The following is a 15,102-nucleotide window of genomic DNA, read 5'->3' as shown; positions in this document are numbered from 1 at the left end:
GGTCCTCTTTCTTGAATGCCAAAAAGATAAATCAATTCAGGTTTTTTTTTTTTTTTTTTTTTTTTGGGGGGGGGGGGCGGGTGTTAAGGGTAGGGCGGGGCGGCGAGGCGCTGTGCACCGCACCCCCTGCGATTTGAATCAAGAGTGCAGATTTCTTTCACCAAGATAAATCAATTTCCACCGTCAAATTCCAGAACAAGCACTACTGTTATGAATAACCTCGTAGCAAATGAATCTGTTATGACATCACAATAGTCTCACATGATGGCTACCAAAGAGGACTAACATAGTAATAAATGCTAAAAATTTTAATGTGGACACCACGACTATGAATGTATATATAAAATAAATTTGAAGCAATTAAACAACAAATTTCTTCCTCTCCCCAACCTCTGGTTGCTACAACATCTCCAACACATCCTGTTTTACTCTAAAGGAGGAAAAACGTTGAGCTACTAGTGCCTTCTTTCCTTGGCCCGCTTCCTGGACTGTCGACCCTTTATCTTCCACTTCTCATTTCCAGCAGGACGATTTTGTTCTTCTATCTCTTGGACCTTGCGCTTCCTGTAACATGTTAAAAGTAAACATCCAAGCAAGATCAACAATGCTGTATCAAACATTGGCAAAATAAAAGCACTTACTAAGCTTGCTTATCACATGGACTGGATATCAAGCTCATGTATTTTGCACAATGAGCACATATTCTAAAAAAATTTGGACATGCAAACTTACAAGTTGACAATCTATAAAGTAGCCATGCTCATCTGTTCCCTAAAAAATAACAAAGCTAACAGTTGTTGGTTACCCTTATTTGCTAGTATGATGATCTTCTTGTTGGTGTATCTCAGATTATCATTATTTCTAGATGATAAATCTTTTTCAAAAAGCCTATAATTAAGCATTACTTCTACCTTGTTATTAATTGATATTTTTGATATCAGTAACATGCGTAAATGAAATTATGTTCTCTTCTCTATAAGGCAGGGGAGGACTGCCTATCTCACCTGTAAGCTGCGAGAGTAAGATCAGAAAGCACCTCATCTGCAATGGTTGCCTTCCTCTCCTTCTTAGTTAGCCTACCGGAGAAGAAATCTATTGCTGACTCTACAACTGTACCAACCTGATCAATTGTCAAAAGAACCAAAAGCTTTGCTAATTAGCCCAGCAAAATTATGTTAGACTGCAGAGGACACCAAATAGAATAAAATTCCATACACTTATCATCACAGTCACAGCTCTTATTTGTTACACTATCAGTTTTTGATGGACACCATAGACATACCTGGAAATACTTGGGCAGTGTTTTTGATTTTGATTCACCCTTTTTATAGTGTCTCTTTGGATCAAGAGCACCCCTCAGCTGTATCATCAAGCAAACAACTGAAATCAATACTGTGTGACTCCTCAAAACATAAGGAACCGAACTACCAAAACTATAGGTTCTAATGCACATTTTGCAGAAGACACCAAGAATGTCTCACAGACTCGTATCATGCAGTGTCACTCAAGAACAAAGCCGCACAGAAAAATACAAAGAAAAAAAATTGAGGGGGATATGGCACCTTAAGTAACTGGAGATCTTTTTTCAATTCAGGCGTCATAGTAGGGGCAGGCATATCAAACCTACACACACCATTCAGAAAATACAAAATTCAGCCAAGGGAACTTGAAACAAAAAAAATTAACAAAGAAATGGAGATGCCAAGCATACCAATCTTTCCCAAGTGTATCTTTAGCTTGACTTCTGAGCAACCTGTTAACCTTTCTAGGATCGTTGGGTGGCACAAATAGCCCGTCAATAAGCTCTGTATTGGGTTTCCAAAGTGCACTCCTCTCAGGTTGGTCTTGGGACTTGGTATTACTAATTTTAGTCGAAGATGACAAAGGCGGCAACTTCGGCTCCCATGAGAGCCCAATCAACGACTTCTTTTCTCCCATACTGATTCTAAAATCAACCTAAACAAAATTAAGATGTTGAAAACTAAATTTGTTTACATGTGGAAAACTATTTTCTGTTTTCCATAAAATTAGAGTATTTATTTTCTAATGACAACGTTTTTACTTAGTGAAAATAGAAAAAAAAAAAATCCATTTTGGAAAAGTAGAAAACATGTTCACTTATTGGAAATAGAAAATAGTTTTAACTATTCTATAAGATAATACCCACAAATCATTGAAGTCCAGGAAGCAAAATCTCTTTTAACCATTCTAACAAACGTTATTCTTGCAGTCGCACACAAGCCAAGGACGAAACACTGGATGTTTTAAAGGAAGGAAGAAACCATTTTTGATACGTGTTACTACAGGTTATGGTATAATATGGGAAGAACTACAAGGGAAATTTTATATAACAGTAAAGAAGAAGAAGAGATACGCAAATAAACCAAATAAACTACCGAGTACGTTACAATCTAGGAAGAACTACAAGGGAAAGATGAGACCTGCACCATTACAATTGCAATAATCCAAATTGACGAAGAAAGAAGAGAAAAATCAATTCTTTTCAAAACCTCAATTAGTGTTTATGGGCAGCTTAATCGATCAGTTATTAATCGACAAGAAGATAAAAATAAAGAATTTTGAACTTCACCCAAAGAAAGAGATTATATATCACAAATCATAGTACATCACTACCCAAATTCCGCGATGAAAGAGGGACTTACTGATAACAAAGAGAGCAGCGGTGAGAATGAGGAGCAGCGGCGATGACAGAGAGCCTGTGGGTTGGGCAGCGATGAAAGGCTTTGTGGGGTGGGCGGAACGTGAATGCAGGGCGGCGGCTGAAGGAAAAGATTGAGAGATAAGAGAAAAAGGGAGAAGGGTTTCGGTTTATTTGAAAGGATGCAGCTTGTCTGGTGAGTAATGATTGCTCCAAGAGATTGTTGCCGCAACAAGTCGATACACGTTGAACAGGGCGAACTTGCCGATGGACAAAAATGTCTTCATATATTCTCTATAATTATTATTAGGTTTAATTTTATTTATTTTATTTTATTTTATATTGCATAGTTTCTCTCTTGACGCGGGTTAGAAACTTATACCTAATAACAATTCTATTATAGATAATATTTATAAATGTAATTTAAAATGTGGGATAAGATTAAAGTAAGTTTTTTTTTTTAGAAAAATTAAAATTAGTTTTAAATAAATAAGAATTATAATAAGATTAGGAATTAAATTTATTTTTAATAATATTATTAATTAAATATAAATAAATTATAATAAAAATTATATTAAATACATAACAAAATTTTATCCCTTTATAAGTTTCCCTTATTCGTACTTATAGATATTTGCAGTGGGATTTATATATTCTGATTTATTATTTTAATTATACACAATCTAAATATTAAAAAAAAAAAAAAAAACTTGCTCCAGTTATTGACTTATTGTGGCTAATTGCAACAATCTCTTGGAACAAACTCCAAGTCTCTGACAAGCTGCATTCATGTTGACATTGTAATATCATCCAGAATGAACTAAAATAGCAAACATCACGAGGCTTCAAGTGAAATATGCGTTGCACTCAAAATAGTGATAATTCAGGCTCAATGTGTCTCCCAAGGATTTCCCCAAAACAAATTGACAATGTAGGGGGGAAAAAGAACAGATGAACTACAATTTTACATCGACTACAGTAAAGAACTGTCTAAATTCTTTACTTCTGTTCTCCCAAGTCAGCTGAGTCATACCTAAACTTAATCACTCAAATTATCATCAAAAAAGTTATCATCATCTTCATCGTCATCGTTGTCGTCGTCACTGGTGCCACCAGCATTTGCGGGATTAACATCCAAGGGTTCAACATCAGCCATAGTCACAAGCTCAAGAGTTCCCTTGTGAGGTTCCACAATTCCATCATGATAATCAATCAAATCATCACATCTGTCTTCATATGTTGCTCCATTTTCATTGCAAAGTATTTCCTGGACAAAGAGCAAACAGGGCTTCATGTCACAATTCGTCAAAATCAACCACTTTCGCTTAGCATGTAATAAAAAGCATTTTTTCACTTGGAGAATAACAGTTTCCAATTACTCTGAAAACCCATGAACCTTAGTATATTCGGGTTGTCTGCCAACAAATAAATTCATATATTAATAATTCAAACAATAACGTTTACTAAGATAATTCGATTGACATGAATTCAAGCTTCAAGTAAAAACAATGAGTAATTTGAGTTCTTTTTATCGTTTGCACACATCATGCGAGCCTTTTTTCTGAAAAAGAAATTACAGTACACCCATGATGGATATAAAGAAAAAGGGACAATACCTCATCTTCTTGAAAGGGTTGCTTCTCTGCTTCTACAATCCAGTCATTTAGTAAGCGTTCTAGTAACACACCATCCAGGGAAATCGAACTGCTGGACCTTTTCTTTAATTGGCATTCCCTAAGTCGCAAGTTGTAGTGAACAAACACAAGGTCTTCAAATCTTTTCTGAGCAAAACGATTTTGCCTCTGGCTATGGATCTGATCATATATGCTCCAGGAATGTTCACACCCAAAAGAGGAGCAAGTCTGACTTAGTACGCGCACAGCTATTCGTTGCAGCTCTAAGCAGCTTATCCCATGTTGTTGCCACCATGCAGCTGATATGATAAAATTAGTAACCAGTCCAAAACTTACACTTTCATATGACAATTGTATTACATGTCCATGAGTATAAGTTCCTCAAAGACTGAAATTCCATCATGTCAATTTAATGAATCACCTGGGTCAAGCTCTGTTCTTGTGCTAATTGCCAATTCAGTTCCAAAATCGCCTTTTGCAGAATTATAATCAGAAATCTGAGAGATTATGCAACAACATTATTGAAAGGGAAAACATCTAGGGATTTAGCACATCAAATCTAATCTCAAAGCTCTTACTTGCTTGGATGCAGAAATCTTTCTCATGTTATCTGGCTCCAGCCGATGGATGCATTCATTTAGTCCACGTATCACCTCTGACTGCTACAGTCACATATGACTAATTAGCAAAGAATAAGAAGAAGTAAATTTAAAATTAATGAACCTTGTTATGTCTCCTACCGCCAGAAAATCAGATCGATATCTGTATGATGGATTCAAGAAGTAAGCAGCCATGTATAAAGGGTGGTGCAACCACGAGTTCCAGTGATTCTCCAGCACACTCCAGAAAGGTCCATATTTACGTGCATCATCTCCATGAATGGATTTGATTGTAAACTTAGCCCTGCACATGTCACTATATATATATGGCATTGAAGGATTTTCACCACTATCAACCTTTTGAAGCACTTGCATTACTGGATCTACCGATTTGCTAACATACAGCACCTTCTTCCAAAATGTAGCAGTTGCTACAATCTTTTCTACCTCTTTCCCTTCATCTGATTTGGAGAATCTAGAGGAAGTCCATTTGCTCGACTGAAACATTCTTTTTAGACTAGTCCTATTGTCCAGCAAGCTTTGTAAAGTTGAAAAGCTAGAGGCAAATCGAGTAGTGGCTGGCCTCAGAAGTTCCTGCCCCTGGGTAAATTCTTTCATAAGATTTAGTAACCAGATGGAGTTGTAAATGAGTTTTGTAATCTTTTGGCCTTTCACCATGCACTCTCCTACGCATTTGATCTTCAGAAAATCTTCAAGCAATCGATCAATACAGTAGGTGGCACATGGTGTCCAGAATAAATTGTTTCTCTTCTCTTGAAGCATCTTTCCAGCAGCCTTAAAACTGGGAGTATTCTCAGTGATTACCTACAAGAAGAGCAAAGAAAGGAGGTGAAATGCAAGTTAGCGATGACTGTATCATATTTATGTATGGCAAGCTACTTGAGAATTTTAATGAGCAGAGTTGGCAGCTACCTGCACTACATTTTCCTCACCCATGTCTTCCACTACTTTGTCCAATAGCTTAAACAGACTTAAAGCATCTTCTAGCATATCACTGGCATCAACTGAAGCAACAAAGTACACGCCATGGGGGCAAGAAACTAAAATATTGATCAATGTCCTACCCTCAATATCCATCCAACTATCAGCCATTATTGAACAACCAGTGATTGCCCAGGATGCCTTGTACTCAAATAGGTAGTTTTTAATAGTTGCAATTTCCTCCTGTAGGAAGCGACCAGATATCACCTGGCTCTGAGGGCCAACCAAACCCGGTCCATATTGACCAACCAACTCAAGCATCTTATGGAAGTACAGGGAATTTGCTGCTTGTATTGGAATTCCTGCATGGTAAAAAAATTTGCAAATTGCAGAAATAACTTCTTTGCGAGATTTTCTGCAGGACCTAGTTTTCATCTTTAACTGTTTGCAAGATGGTGGCATTATACTATTTGGTGTATTCAGAAAAACAGAGTCCAATCTTGATTTTTTAAATAAAGGTTCAGAGCCATTACTAGAAGTCATTCCCTTGTAAGTCACTCTCAAATCATTCCCCAATATTCTATCACCAATTACCAGCCTTTCCTTGCTCTTACGAAGTAGGGCATCTTGTTCTTGCTCATCTTCTTCATCTTCATTATCAGATTGCTTACAGAAAGCAGATATTGCTTTGGTATCCATCTGTCTTTGTCTCCTGCCAGTACGGTGCCATTTCATATTTTCTTTTATTTTAAGGTACACTTCCTCAGGAGCATTTTTACAAGGTGCTACTTCGCCAGGAATTCTGGCTAGGTGCTGTTTAAATCGGTTGATACCTCCACTAACAACTTTATCACAATAATTACACTTGACCTTTTTCTTCCTCTCATCCTGAGCAACACCATGATCCCACCCAGGGTCAACATATCCTAGCGACCGTATGGGGGTCAAATTTAACATCAAGTTTGTATCACCAATCAAGTGTTTCCCTTTGCCTTTAAAGCCAACATGATGTTCATGGTCTTCTTCATCATCGTATTGGAAATTCAAATAAGCCTGTCCATCATCTTGAGATTGTTTTCCCTTCTTATTATTGGAACGGCTTCCTTCCAAATTTTCTTTCATTCTAAGGTACACTTCCTCTGGAGCTTTATCACAATAAGTGACTTCTCCAGACACTCGAGCTAAATGTTGCTTTAACCTAAATATCCCACCACTAACTACCTTTCCACAATAGTTGCATTTGACCTTCTTCTTCCTCTCATCTTGAGCAACACCATGCTCCCATCCCGGATCAACAATTCCAGAGGAGCGGAGTGGGGCCATCAGTTCAACCATTCAGGAGAGTTTGCTGCATTAAGTATTTGAGCATAATCATCACCACTCAAGAGAAAGGCCAGCAAAAGTTGTTGAGAAGTAGTTCCTTGTGTTGAAGTTGGTAGGCAAATGTTATGTTACATAATGTGCGTCAAACATGAAGAAATTGATGGCCAACACAAATTTATAGACATTTGGTGCAAATACAATTAGTTTAGAATTCTGATTCTCAGGTAAAATTGAATTATTGAAAGCAGCAGATTGTATCCTAACCAGTTAGCTTCTAACATTAAAAGGAAGAGAAAAAGTTGGTAACTTTTATCGTGGGAAAATGGTTAACAATCAATTGCAATAGCAGAACAATAGAGACTGGATTTTGATATAATTAAGAGAAAGCGAAAGAAATACAGTTTCTTTGCATACCTGATGAGGCGTGGGGAAGAACTTAGAATCAGAGAATCGAATCGAAGACCCAATAGATAAATTTGCCACAAAATGATTGGCATTTGATTTTGAAAATCGAAAATTTAGAAAAGAAATTGTGGAGCTTTTCTTAGGGCAAAGATTGGAGGGAAAATGGAGAAAGGAAAGAAATTGACGAGTGTGGGAAGAACGAGACGAGGGATCGGCTGTGTTAGAATCGCGAGTCGCGAGTGGTTATGCCTCAACTCGACCACCAATTTTTCTGTTCAACGCTAGCCTAACCTTATTTTTTTTCTTTAACTAATTTTTTTTAAAACAAGTGTCCGGATATGCCCTCGATTACGAGTACCACCACGCCCCTTCAGGGCTCAGCAGTGCCTTTTCTTATTAAATTTTTTTTTTTCATCAATCCATTAAAATGATTTTTCTTACTCCTGTCCCTCAAAAGGGCACACTGAGTTTGCGCCCAAAATTTGATGGAATTGACTCAGTAACTCATTTACACATAAAAACTTTTTAATGTAGGTATCCATTATCCATCCCCAAAACAATCTTTGCATCCATCCATGTGTTCATTTATTTTATTTTTGTTGTTTTAACGTTTCGTTGATATAACTAGCCATCCATTTCACGGGTATTCATCAAATTTGCCTCATGAGAGGAACTGTGGCAACGTGTGTTTTCTCTTTCAATCCTCCCAATGCTTCGATTGCTCAGCGTTCATGTTTGGCATCAAAAAGGTATTAACATTTGCCTTATGGATGCATTATTATGATACACGCTAAGGTTACATGGTAATGCATAAAAAAGAAAGCATCAAAATTCAAATAACCTTGTCATAAGGAATAGGAGATGTTACATAACAATAAGATAAATAAATAGATAACACAAATTAATACCCAAAAATACCATATTTTGATGTAAGCACCACTGAAGTTTTAAGGAATCCTTATTCTTCATTGTGACAACTGAAGTACTCAGAATTTATTTAAGTCTAACCATGACAACCACCAAATTGTTTGGACCAATCTAAAATACCCAAAAAATTGGAAAAAAACAAGTTTTTTTTCCAAGGAATAAAACAGGTTGTGAAAATAAAAATGGATAAATTTCATTCAGGAATAATAATAATAATAAAACAAAAAAGGCAAATTACACGGTTACAGATAACTACTAATGTTCATTCCATTTCTGTCATGAATATAACGTACGCTTGAGCCTTGGGGCTATTGGGTGTGATCCGGACCCCAGTGAAGCAAACATGAGAAGCTATGATTACTATTCGCATCTTACCCTTTTTATTTTCCTGAACCAGAGAAAAAGCAACTTCAATTCCACATAGATTTTGCTTATCAATTAACTTAATTTACTGTAAAATCAGTACCTGAAATCTCCTTGAGATACTCGTAAAGTGCCATCATCAGAACTCAACTACTTGACATTAGATCACAATACATTTGAAAAGTATCCTGATAACATGTGACTACTAGCAGATCTTCTTCTTTCTTCACCTTGTTGACAGATAGCCCGAGAAGAATTTTACAAATAGAATTTCAGCTCATTTTGGAGACGCATGGTTAAACAAGTTATCCAGGAATCATTTTCGGTACAATTTGTGAATTTCTCATCGGTGCATAGAAAGGTTGCTTATCTAAATTTGATCACCACTATATGACTAATTGCTACAAATCACCCCCATTGAATTTCCAATTAATTCAACAACATCAGGTAACTTTGGCAAATACATGAAGACACAATAAAATAACATTGCTGCATCCAAATGAATAAGAACTACAATTTAACATAGAATCCTATTGTCTAGTTTACCCAGATAAAGCAGGTAAGAGACTTGAGAAAATAAAATGCAACACAGCAGCTAATGATTCAAGGGAAATTCAGATAACAGAAATCTAGAACAACAAGTACAGAGAAAGAGATGGGCTTGAGAAAATAAAGACTGACTAGGCAATAACAAGGAACATCACCTACAACGTCCTATGCTAAAGTGAATCATTTTTACAAGACTATCAAAAAAAAAAAAAAATCCGCTTTAACAACAACAAAAACAGAGGGGAGCCCCTAGTGGATTACCAATACATCTCGTCCATAGCCAAGCTGCCTTATTAGCGTTTCAACTGTCCTGCAGTAGCACTAGCATTTACAACGGAAGAAACAGAATAGATCCCATCACTACCCTTTTCGGTTTGCACAGCACCATTTCTGGATTGCTCCTTACGGATCATTCCATCAACCAGAATCCGCTTGTTGTTGTTATTACTAAATTTATGCTGCTGCTGAGCAGACTCTTTAACGGCTCCTTTGGTTTCTTTCTCTTTGGCGGCTAAGAAGGCGAGTCTTTCCAAAGCTTCTCTTGCTCTCTTCTTAGCCAAAGCAGCCTCCTTGACCCTCCTCTCCGCTTCAACCCTGGCGACAGCTGCGGCTTTCGTCATGGAGACAGCGGCAATTTTGGCAGCAGCGACGAGTGCTCTGGCAGAGTCCTTATCAATGGGCCTCCCACTGTTTGTGTTATCATTGGTGGAGGAGGAGTCGAGGTTAAAAAAGGAGAAATTAGGGGTGGAGCAAGGGGGGCAGAGAAAGGAAGGAGGGGAATGAGGGTGAGAGCAAGGAACGCAGGAGAGGTGGGAGATGGAAGGGCATTTGAGGCACATGAGGCGCTCCTTGGGGGGAAGAGACTCCTCGAACACTTGGAAGCAGAAGGGGCAGAAGAGACCCTGGTGGGTCTTCAAGATGCAATTGGTGCACAGGCGACGGTAGGCGGCTCTGTGGCGGACGTTGTGGAGGACCCAGCGCCTGTCTCCACCGCAACCCCCGCATTGGGACTGGTGATCTCTGTTCATTTGTAAATTGTGATTAATTACTATGAGAATATGAATGGGAGTAGCATGAGGAGATTGATCTGTAAGAAGGAACCCTAAGGAGTAGAGAGAGATTAGGGTTACGAGTATTTGGAAATGGATTGTGGTGCAGAGGACTTGCTTCTGCCAAATAGGAATGATCGATTTCGAAATTTGGAATGGCGAAGCCCAGGAACGAAGCAGAAGCCAAGCGCGGAGAATTTCTTTATTTTATTTTTTATTAGTCAATTTTTTATAATTTAAAAAATTATCAGAGCATCTCGAAATCCATTTCGAGATTTAATGATGAGATATAATGAAAATTTACATATTAAAAATAAAAGTGTTAAATCCAAACATTTTAGTCTGAGTGAATTAATAATAACTTTTTTGTTTTTTTTTTTGAAGTGAGGATGAATTGAGGAATTTTTTTTTTTTGAAAAATGATGAATTGAGGAACTTAAGATATGACAAGAAATAAAAATGAAAATAAATTAAAATAAGAAGGAAAGAGGGAGAGCGAAATGAAAGGTGAAACTAAAAATGGGTATGGAGAGGAAAATTATTATCTAGTCAATGATTAACTAATGTAAAATACAATAATTGACAATTACAAATCTTAAGTAAATGAAATTTTAGAAACTAATTAATATAATTTCTAAAATACAACAACTCAATTATTATTCATTCTTTAGTCATTTATTTATTATCCGCTCTCAACGAAAATCAGGTTCTGCACGTGTTGAACTGAACTTTAATGAGAATGACAAAAAGAAAAATGTTTTCTGAAGAAAATTAATACAAATTTTTTTCATTTTGTTCGCGTACCTCTGGAGCTGTGAACACAAGCCAAAACAAGTTTATCAGACACTGGGATGCACTGAGCTTCTATGTTAGGATGGATGGTCACTGCCAAGTTACTTCAATGAACAACATCAAACCTAGAAACGATTACACTGGATGCATGACAACACCAGGAAGCAAATTCAATGCATTGACACCTTCATATGCAAGAGCCCCAGACAGTAAATTGATAACAATTTTTTAAGAGAAGCTAACCAATGGCCCAGATACCCAAGATCCATATTTATTTGAAACTCTGTTCCCACATCAAATCATGGTTGGCCATTTTAACCTCCCCTTTTTAAATGCAAATAAAAAAAATTACATGCCCCTCCAACAAAATTAACTGGATTGAAAGCCTCAACATATTGCTCAGAAGACACCCCTGTCATGCCACCTGTATTCAATGTAAAAAGTAACGATTGCAATGCAATTAAGCCTAATCAATTAATCCGCAGCCATAAATGGATCTATATCTCCAAGTTCAGCAATTATAGGTTCTGATATATCCTTATCTTCTGCTGCAAGGCAGGTAGGGAATGGAAGTGATGAAATATCAGGCTTCTTGTAAACAGCATCTTTTATAAACACAAAGTTTCCTTCAGCACCAGGAACCTGTAAAGATTGACGGGTACAATATTTTACAGAGATTGCCTCCTCAGATCCATTCAAATTTTAAGCATGTATACAGGAACAGAAACCACACCTGGCCTCTCACCCACATCAAGTTCCTTGCCGGATGTATTTTGTAGATCCATACATTTTTAACTGTTACCTGATTCCCACCCATGCGCCCAGGCATCTTTTTGCCTTTAAATACCTGCCAAAAAATAAAATCAATTTTCACCATTACAACCCAAGGGCAGTTTGACACACAAAAATTCTGCCAAATGCACTCAAAGAAACCATAATCAGAGGATGTCTTCAACAAATCAAAAAAGAATGGTTTACAACAAATGATTGGTGATATGCATTGACCAATCCATCCCAAGAATATGGCTTTGGGCAGGATGGAAAGCATGGAGAGTTGATGCAACTGACAACTAGTTCAGGCTTAATACTTAATTCAGTAAACACGGATAGAACCATACTCCATATCCTTCTAGGAAAAAAAGAAAATAACGTGATATTGAAATGGCGGAATAGTCCAAAGATCCAATATATAATGCCAATAACCAAGAAGGTTCGTACCTAACTCCTAAACTATAGCATTCTGTGATTTAGCAATAGCAGCAAAAAGAAAAGCTACATGCAGAACAAAAAGAAAAACATCCATCTGAAATTTCAAAAGGAAGTGTTCAAGTTCTAACAGCTTCCTAAAGGAACTATTATGCCCTCTTTAAGCCTGAGAAAATGTCAAATAGTTCGATCACAATTGTTAAACCAATGGTCCACAAGAAATTTCAGTATTTGAAAGACAAGCCTGTGAATACTAAAAACAAGATCAAAAGAGTTGTGAATCATGACACCTATGCACCCACAGAATGACCACTGGTCTGCAGTCTGTACATAACATGCAAAAATGTTCATGATTACACAGAGGGCGCCAAAAATACAGAAGCTTTATGAGAATAGAAACTGAAACGAAAGATAATACACATAGCATATTATACTCAATCCACTCTTGAAAAATTTGATCTCTTAATTGCAAAAACTAATCAGTGCATCCCATTTATCTCGCCAAGGCAGGCAAAAGAAAGATTCTGAGATGTTAATCATCATGTTAAAAGAATCACTTTGCACATCTTGTAATCAGGCAATATATTGGAACCAGATTGAAATCAGATAGCATAAGTCCAACATGACAACAAAGTAGCACAGAAAATTTACAGGTTCAACAATTTATCAAAGAGATACACACCTTACCAGGAGCATCCCTTTGACCAGTAGAACCAATACTTCGATGTGACAATGATGCACCATGACTTGCTGGCATTCCTTTAAAACCATGTCTTTTCATTCCACCCTGGACAGAAAAAATAAAAGAATAAGACATATAAAAGGCAATAAGACAAATAAATCTTAGCCTTTTTCTCTTATCTCATAGGATTAACAAGGATTTTGATCCAAGGAATTCCATTTTCTCATACTAAAGTCCACAACTCTTCATAAGAAAAAATTAAACAAACATCATGAAATAGCACATCAATTCAGCTGCTCAGAAGCTCAAAAATTCAAAGTTCAATGGAATTCAATTTGTCTCCTTTGAAGGATATCAAGCAAAAAGTATGGAAACTACAATTGTATTGATTAGATACTCTGAATTGATATGACTCCTTTGAACCTCATTTGGCACTCAATTGGATGCCAAATATGGAAACTGCATTTGTGTTTGCTACAATGTGATACTTAATGAATTCCATCTGATGGATTACACCAGATTCCTCCTTCACACAGCCAGTTATCAGCTAATTTTCATAAAAGGCTAACCTCTGTTTGCTTTTTTTGTTTTGTGATGAGTAATGGTTATTATAAATAGAAGCATGTAAGCATTATAGTGTCAGATTTGATATATATGATTCAGATGCAATTATACTATCATAGGAAGAACCCTATAAACCACAAGCTAAATTGAGTAAATTAATACATTGAACATGCACAGCCAAGAGCTCTACGTGCATTTAAAAGGAAATTTAAATCCGAATAAGAAAGTGGGGCTTTCTTCGATCGACAACCTTTGCTAGTCGACAGAAGGATTTTCAAACTCGATAGCATACTGGCTTAACTACTTTCTGGCCCTTAGGGCGGGGGGGTATTGGGGGGGTGTGGGGGGTTGTGTAGGCGATCATTGTGGATGATAACTACAAGACCAAAAAACTTACCTGAAATCCTTTTCCTCTGGTAATTCCCGTGACATCAACGAATTGACCAGGAACAAAATGGCGAACGCCAATGGAAGTACCAAGAGGGAGAAGTGCATCTTCTGTCACAGGGAACTCCCTCAATTTCCTCTTCAATGGAACACCATGAGCTCTGAAATGACCCACTTCAGGCTTTGTCAAATGTTTTGCCTTCTTCGACCCATAACCAATCTGACTACCATCAGAGGAGAGCAACGAATACAACATTAAACACACCCCCATATTTAACTCAAAAAAAGAAATTATTACTGGTGGGAAATTCAGAACAGTCTGTTCCATATAGAATAGAATGGATATGATATGTATAGTAGTTTGTGATACCTGTAAGGCAAAATGGCCTTCCTTCTCAACAGTCTTGACCTGAGTAACGATGTTATCGTCTACCCGAAGCACAGTGATGGGAACCCTCTGGCCCCATTTATCCCAAAGAGCAGTCATTCCACACTTGAGAGCAATAACTCCAGTTCGCTTAGAATTAGGGGTCATGATGCCGGGCTTTGCTTCAATGATCCGAGCCCCTTGGTTTTGGATCTCGAATCCATCGATTAAAGAGTCGGTGCTAAACCTCCTAAGCAAGTAGAATGGTGCTGGTGTTGCTGTTGGCGATGTCGTTTTAGTACTGAGTGAAAGAAGCTGGTGGAAGCCAGAAATGAGGCCTCTCGATAGGGCGGACATGGCTTAAGCTAAAGATAGATAATGAAGTCTGTATTTATTTTGTGGAGATTGCACAGCGCAGTATGAAAAGATTGTTAATGGGAAAAGGAAGGAGACGTTGAAGATGACATTTTTTTGAAGCAAAGGAAGAGGAGCAGAGAGGCAACTCCAAGAGAAGTTTGGGATTTAGGTGTGGTAGGGTTTTAGGGCGTGGTGTAAGAAAGGAGAACGACTGAATTGCTAAACGTCACCGTCTAGGTTTCTGTTGAAACGACATCGTATTAATGGAGTAGGAAATGACCACTCAAAACATGACAC

The 15,102-nt window shown here is 37.4% G+C and overlaps 4 protein-coding genes across 8 annotated transcripts; all 4 read right to left on the bottom strand.

Moving 5' to 3' along the window:
* Window positions 1-188: 188 nt before the first annotated feature.
* Window positions 189-2,946, bottom strand: LOC110635277 (rRNA-processing protein fcf2). 2 transcript variants are annotated; one of them, XM_021784561.2, is made up of 6 exons: window positions 2,664-2,946; window positions 1,712-1,956; window positions 1,563-1,623; window positions 1,283-1,360; window positions 1,005-1,120; window positions 189-564 (listed from the first exon to the last, which is right to left on the bottom strand). In XM_021784561.2, the coding sequence occupies exons 2-6, from the start codon at window positions 1,936-1,938 to the stop codon at window positions 456-458; spliced, it is 591 nt and encodes a 196-aa protein (XP_021640253.2). In that variant the 5' UTR covers window positions 1,939-1,956; window positions 2,664-2,946; the 3' UTR covers window positions 189-455. The 2 variants fall into 2 exon arrangements, with proteins under 2 accessions (XP_021640253.2, XP_021640252.2); XM_021784560.2 differs by having other exon boundaries at window positions 1,712-1,945; window positions 2,664-2,944.
* A 557-nt stretch (window positions 2,947-3,503) lies between these two features.
* Window positions 3,504-7,863, bottom strand: LOC110635266 (uncharacterized). Of its 4 annotated transcripts, none has more exons than XM_021784533.2 (7): window positions 7,572-7,858; window positions 5,826-7,254; window positions 5,034-5,717; window positions 4,872-4,955; window positions 4,715-4,790; window positions 4,276-4,592; window positions 3,504-3,926 (listed from the first exon to the last, which is right to left on the bottom strand). In XM_021784533.2, the coding sequence occupies exons 2-7, from the start codon at window positions 7,167-7,169 to the stop codon at window positions 3,699-3,701; spliced, it is 2,733 nt and encodes a 910-aa protein (XP_021640225.2). In that variant the 5' UTR covers window positions 7,170-7,254; window positions 7,572-7,858; the 3' UTR covers window positions 3,504-3,698. The 4 variants fall into 4 exon arrangements, with proteins under 4 accessions (XP_021640225.2, XP_021640224.2, XP_058000818.1 ...); XM_021784532.2 differs by having other exon boundaries at window positions 5,826-7,182; XM_058144835.1 differs by having other exon boundaries at window positions 4,872-4,952; window positions 5,826-7,859.
* Window positions 7,864-9,429: 1,566 nt separating this feature from the next.
* LOC110635264 (uncharacterized) lies at window positions 9,430-10,706 on the bottom strand. Its single transcript, XM_021784530.2, has one exon. The coding sequence runs from the start codon at window positions 10,427-10,429 to the stop codon at window positions 9,695-9,697; it is 735 nt and encodes a 244-aa protein (XP_021640222.1). The 5' UTR covers window positions 10,430-10,706; the 3' UTR covers window positions 9,430-9,694.
* A 697-nt stretch (window positions 10,707-11,403) lies between these two features.
* On the bottom strand, window positions 11,404-14,970 carry LOC110635262 (50S ribosomal protein L3-2, mitochondrial). The gene is made up of 5 exons (XM_021784528.2): window positions 14,452-14,970; window positions 14,092-14,301; window positions 13,131-13,235; window positions 11,976-12,089; window positions 11,404-11,884 (listed from the first exon to the last, which is right to left on the bottom strand). The coding sequence occupies exons 1-5, from the start codon at window positions 14,803-14,805 to the stop codon at window positions 11,717-11,719; spliced, it is 951 nt and encodes a 316-aa protein (XP_021640220.2). The 5' UTR covers window positions 14,806-14,970; the 3' UTR covers window positions 11,404-11,716.
* Between the last annotated feature and the right edge of the window lie 132 nt (window positions 14,971-15,102).

This window comes from Hevea brasiliensis, chromosome 4 (assembly GCF_030052815.1).
Source record: "Hevea brasiliensis isolate MT/VB/25A 57/8 chromosome 4, ASM3005281v1, whole genome shotgun sequence".
NCBI classification, from domain to species: domain Eukaryota; kingdom Viridiplantae; phylum Streptophyta; class Magnoliopsida; order Malpighiales; family Euphorbiaceae; genus Hevea; species Hevea brasiliensis.
This window is presented reverse-complemented; position numbering and strand designations above follow the sequence as displayed.